Below are 6,106 nucleotides of genomic sequence, written 5' to 3' on the forward strand. Positions count from 1 at the left end.
CTCACAATCTTGAGGGGTTTATAAGTGGTACTGCAAAAAGGCCAGAAGGAGATGGGATAGCTGTTAGACAGTGGAATTCTAATAACTCTCGGGTGGTAGCATGGCTCCTTGCCTCTATGGTACCAAGTGTTGCTCATACGGTTGAGGCACTAACGAATGCTTATGAGTTATGGCAGGCTGTAGCCACAACTTATTCTTATAAAGGCAATAATATGCATACCCATAAGATCCAGCGAGAGCTTCGAGGACTTAATCAGGGTTTCCGATCTGTAACAGAGTATGTTGGAGAATTAAAAAGATTGTGGAACGATTTTGATTTTTATAGTCCCTTTACCCCTACTCATCCTGGTGATGTTGATGTGTTTCGCAAATGGATAGAGCAACAGTGACTTGTGGATTTTTTGGATGGACTAAACCCAGAATTTGAGTATCGACGCTCTTCTATTCTTAGTACATAGAAGTGGCCAACTCTTGATGAAACTATTTCTTTGGTTCTTAGTGAAGAAACTCGATTAACCACTATGTCTTCTTCTATAAACACAGCTATACGATCTGCACTTGTGGTACAGCCTAATACTCTTGAAAGCTCTTCTCCTAATTCTGCTCAAGAAACTCAGCCTCGACCTCATGGGGTTAAAATTTGTGACCACTGTCATAAGCCGGGCCACATCAAAGCTTACTGCTATGAGCTACATGGTCGTCCAAATAGAGGCCGTGGTCGTGGAGGTGGTCGTTTTGGTAGAGGCCGATGTCAGTATAATCAGGCTCATTTTTCTTCTATGGGAGATTTATCAGTTGAAGAAATGCAACTTTTGAAAAAATTCAGATCTGGTGTAAATATTTCTGAAAGCAGCACTTCCACAGAAGATTCTTCAAATCAACCAGCCAATTCTCAGGATAATTTTGCCCAAATAGGTATCAGTGATCAAATTCATGCTCTTAACTGTAGTAATTTTTCTCCATGGGTTGTTGATTCTGGAGCATCCAATCATATGACTGAATCTTTTAGAGATTTTGTGTCTTCTATTTTCTGTTCTGGTCGTGATAAAGTTCGTCTTGCTGATGGCTCCTTTACCTCTATTTCTGGAAAAAGATCTATCAAATGCACTTCCGAATTACCCTTATCATCTGTTCTACATGTCCCAAGATTTCTTATAAATCTCCTATCCATTAGTGCTATTACAAATGATCTTGATTGTGCCATAACTTTTTTCAAAACACATTGTGTCTTTCAGGAACCAAAGACAGGGAGGAAACTTGGGACTGGCATAATGCGTAATGGGCTCTACTATTTGGAGGGAGGAATGTCTGAAGGCTACTCAGAAACCAGTTTGACTGTTTCATCTTCACAAAAGGAAGATCTGTTGCTCCAACACCGCAGGCTTGGTCATCTTTCATTTACTCTCTTAGCTCGTATATTTTCAATTATTTTTGAAACATATAAAGAGAAGCTTGTATGTGATGCCTGTGAACTAGCTAAACACACTAGAAGTACTTATCCAAACTCAGGCCAACGTAGTAAAGCAATATTTGAGGTAGTTCATTCTGATGTATGGGGACCCTGTGGGACCACCACTATTTCTGATCATCGGTGGTTCGTCACTTTTATTGATTGTTTTAGTCATTGCATTTGGGTTTATCTATTAAAAAATAAGAATGAAGTATTTCAGTCATTTAGAGATTTTTATAAAATGATTGGTACTCAATATGGAGCAACTCTTAAGATTTTTCGCTCTGACAATAAGACAGAATATCTTAATAAAAAATTTGAGGAGTATATACATAATAATGGAATTATACATCAAACGACGCGTGTTGACACACCGGCTCAAAATGGAGTTACTGAAAGAAAGAATAGACACCTTCTTGAAGTGACAAGATATTTGATGTTTTCTATGAATGTTCCTAAATTCTTATGGGGAGAAGCAGTATTAACTGCAGCATATCTGATTAACTGAATGCCACTTCGAACTTTGGACTACAAGACTCCTCTTGAATGCCTGCAAGGAACTAATTCTTTTATAATTCCCCCCAAGGTATTTGGTTGTGTTTGTTTTGTTCGGGATCATCGACCTTCGGTTGGCAAGCTTGACGCTCGTGCCCTCAAGTGTATTTTTGTAGGATATTCAGCTACTCAAAAAGGATACAAATGTTGGTGTCCGACTGAGCGGAAGATGTTTATCAGCATTGATGTAACATTTCGGGAGTCTGAACCATTCTATATATCTTCTGTGTCCTCTTCCTCTCCCATTATCTCTGGAACTGGTCGAGAGGGGGAGTCTTCTGGAGGGAGTTCTATTACTGTGGATGTTGGTACAAATGGTGCATCTGACACTCAAGGAGAAGTATTTGACACTCAAGGAGAAGCATCTGACACTCAAGGAGAAGCATCTGAAACTGCATCTGAGACTCTCCCACAGCTTGTTTTATCTGATTCATCTCCTCTCTCAGAGTCTATTACGCATTCTCCAGTCTCCAGGTCTTCCTCTCCTGCCCCAATGGTTTCATCTTCTACGACTAATGGTAATTCTCCTGTACCTCCCATCCATTTTACATTAGATAATGATGATCTAAATATTCCTATTGCTTTACGGAAACCTACTCGTCATGCTGGTATTCCTACTCAACTTAAGGATGGAGTAGGGTACAAATATGACATCACTAACTTTGTATCCTATGAGTCTCTCTCTCCATCTTATCAGAGTTTTATAGCTTCTTTGTCCTCTATCTCCATACCCAAGAACTGGAAGGTTGCTAAGGAAAATCCCAAGTGGAAAGCCGCCATGCTTGAAGAAATGCAAGCACTAGAAAAAAATAATACATGGAAACTTGTACCTTTGCCAGCTGGTAAACAAACTGTGGGATGCAAATAGATTTTTACAGTTAAACAGACACCTGAGGGTACTGTTGAACGGTACAAAGCTCGCTTGGTAGCAAAACGATATACACAGACTTATGGCATCGACTATGATGAAACTTTTGCACCTGTTGCAAAAATAAACTCTGTTAGAACCCTTATATCATATGCTGCTAATTTCGGATGGGATCTGTTCCAGCTCGATGTAAAGAATACTTTTCTTCATGGAGAACTTCAGGAGGAAGTATATATGGATGTTCCTTCAGGATTTGCTACTGCTCAAACAGTGGGCAAAGTATGCCAGTTACGACGATCTCTTTATGGTTTAAAGCAGTCACCTCGTGCTTGGTTCGATCGCTTCCGACAAGCAATCATTCAGATGGAGTATAAACAGAGCAATGCAGATCACACACTCTTCTTTCAGCACAACAAGGGTAAGATTGCTATTTTGATTGTCTATGTTGATGATATTGTGGTCATAGGAGATGATTCTGAGGAGATAGCTCATTTGAAGGCTCAGCTGGCACAGGCATTTGAGGTGAAGGATCTTGGACATCTTCGATATTTTTTTGGGATAGAAGTTGCTCGTTCTTCAAACAGAATTTTTCTCTCCCAAAGAAAATATATTCTAGATCTTCTTACAGAAGTCGGTATGTTGGGATGTCGACCTATTGCTACTCCTATTGAACAAAATCATCGACTAGTAGCTGATACCGGTGTCCCTATTGATCGAGAACGTTATCAACGATTGGTAGGACGTTGGATTTATCTATCTCATACACGGCCTGATATTGCATTCGCCGTTAGTGTGGTAAGTCAGTTTATGCATGATCCACGTTCAGTTCATATGGATGCTATGACATGAATACTTTGTTACCTCAAAAGCTGTCCTGATCGTGGTTTACTTTATTCTAATCATGGCAACCTACGGGTGGAGTGTTATACAGATGTTGATTGGGCTGGATCACTTGATGACCGTCGCTCTACCTCAGATTACTGTACTTTTATTGGAGGTAATCTAGTCACTTGGCGAAGCAAGAAACAGAATGTAGTTGCTCGATCTACTGCTGAAGCAAAGTATCGAGCTATGGCACATGGCGTGTGCGAAATTTTATGGTTGCGGATCTTGTTATTGGATCTAGGCCTTTATCAGTCATCGCTCCTTATGCTATATTGTGACAACAAGACAGCAATCAATATTGCTAATAATCCAGTACAACATGATCGGACAAAGCACATCGAGATCGATCGACATTTTATCAAGAAAAAGCTTGATGCCAGAATCATTTGTATGCCTTATGTGCGATCTGCTAGTCAACTAGCATACATTTTGACTAAAGATCTTAGTGTGCCTTCTTTTTCATTTATTCGTGACAAGATGGATCTTTATGATATCTATAACCCATCTTGAAGGGGAGTGTTGAAATGAGCTGTAGATCCCTCTGATTAGGAATGCAATCATCTAATTAGAGGAAAATATATTTGTATAATTCCTAAATTGAATCCCTCTGATTAGAAATGCAATCGTCTAATTAGAGAAAAATATATTTGTATAATTCTTAAATTAAGCCCATGAAAATTAATAAAAAGGGCCCGTTTGGTCTTAGAGAAGTATCCCTTCTTCCTCTGAAATCTTCGTCTTCACCCTCTTTTCTATTCTTCTTCTGTTTATACTTCTGTTTGTCAACATAAAGTGGATGTAAGCAGGTTCACGAGCTGCTCCGTGGACCTCTGAGATTTGAAATAATTGAATAATTAGTCAAAGACCCGCATGTTGCACAGATTCAGATATATGAAATAATTTTTTAGATATTATTATTTCATTTTTAATTATTCAGATGTTATTTATAGAATTATAATATATAATATTTGACAGTTAAAACTATTGATGTGCATATACTGATAAAAAAATAATGTGAAACAACTAATTAACATGAAATTAAGAAAACACAGACATCTACAACAATGCAAAAAGGAGCAACAGTGAATAAAAAAAATAATTTCATATTTTATATATGAAGAAGAAGCATCATACATTTATTAAATAGAAGTTAATATATATTTTTGATGGATTACAAATGTTAATAAATAAATAATCTTTGAGTTTCCAACTAGAAAAATTGAGATCACATACAACTAAACTAAAGAATTTGAAATTAGTGGCAATAAATGTAAAAGAATATAACAACTGGAAATCAATAAGAAAAAACTTTAATGTGATACAATCTTTCGTATTCCAACTCTATAGAAAACCAACAATTTATTCAGCTCCTGCATGAAAAAAGAAAAAAAATAATATACAATTAATTTACTTGCATTCAATTAAGAAAAACATGAATCCTAAATTCAATTAACAGCTCTTAAATGAAATTAAGAGCTGTTAAATGAAGAAAGACCAGATTTGGAGGTAAGAACACCGGTGAAGCTGGAGGAGGGTTCGTTGGGGCCGGGGGGAGGGAATGGGAGGGGACAGCAACTGGGCAAGGCCACGAAGGGTGCAGGGGGTGGTCGCATGGGATGCGGAAGGCACATCAAGCATCCAGGGCCAGAGAGGGGAGGCGAGGGGGGTTAATGGCACCCGAGCTAGGGGAGGGGAGTGGAGGGGAGGGGGGTTGGGAGGACAACGACAGCAAACACCCATGGAATGAAAAAAAAAAGGCTTCAAGAAGCTTCAGAGGTCCACAGCGCATCGAGCGAAAAAAGAAGTATGCAGCCACGTGTGTGCATAGTCAGCTCGAAACTTTCCATCCGATTCAAATGAATCTAAACTTTTCTATTCAGCTACTTCAAGCCTCCCACCAAATTGAGACTCCTACGAATGAGAAAAGCAAATGAAAAAAAGAAAGAAAAAAATAAGAAAAAACATACAAAAAAAGAAAAATACAAAAAAAGAAAAAAAAATGAAAAGGCAAGATCTTTTCCAATATTGATTTAAAATTCATTTTGATACAAACCAAATGCTATAAAATTAGTAACGTATTCTTGAAATCTAATAAAAGAATAATAACCAAAAAAAAATAACGAGATTCACAGTCCTATCTGATAAGTGCAATCGATAACATCATTATGTTGCATTGAACTTCAATTTCATATATTGATTTAAGCAATTCTAATTTCTTAATAATTTCTTCTAAATTTTTTTCTGATAAAATTTCTACAATATCTATTTATGTAATTATAATTAAGAGATAACTAATTGAAAATAAATCTTAAATATATTTTAAAATATTTATATGGTTATGAGCTAAA

At 37.4% G+C, this 6,106-nt stretch overlaps 1 protein-coding gene across 1 annotated transcript; it reads left to right on the top strand.

Moving 5' to 3' along the window:
- Positions 1–521: 521 nt before the first annotated feature.
- LOC140855196 (uncharacterized) lies at positions 522–5,429 on the top strand. The gene is made up of 5 exons (XM_073251072.1): positions 522–1,139; positions 1,236–1,535; positions 2,037–2,831; positions 2,874–3,507; positions 5,248–5,429. Exons 1-5 carry the CDS (start codon positions 522–524, stop codon positions 5,427–5,429), a joined length of 2,529 nt encoding a protein of 842 aa, XP_073107173.1.
- The last annotated feature ends 677 nt before the right edge of the window (positions 5,430–6,106 follow it).

The sequence above is a fragment of the Elaeis guineensis genome, chromosome 2 (genome assembly GCF_000442705.2).
Source record: "Elaeis guineensis isolate ETL-2024a chromosome 2, EG11, whole genome shotgun sequence".
Lineage (NCBI taxonomy): Eukaryota > Viridiplantae > Streptophyta > Magnoliopsida > Arecales > Arecaceae > Elaeis > Elaeis guineensis.

Bases quoted from the DNA above. Each gene is read 5' to 3' on its own strand.
- LOC140855196 (XM_073251072.1), top strand. From the start codon at position 522: ATGTCTTCTTCTATAAACACAGCTATACGATCTGCACTTGTGGTACAG. The intron at 1,536-2,036 runs GTAGTTCATTCT...ATTCCCCCCAAG, and splicing joins GTAGTAAAGCAATATTTGAG to GTATTTGGTTGTGTTTGTTT. The intron at 2,832-2,873 runs GTACCTTTGCCA...GGATGCAAATAG, and splicing joins AAAATAATACATGGAAACTT to ATTTTTACAGTTAAACAGAC.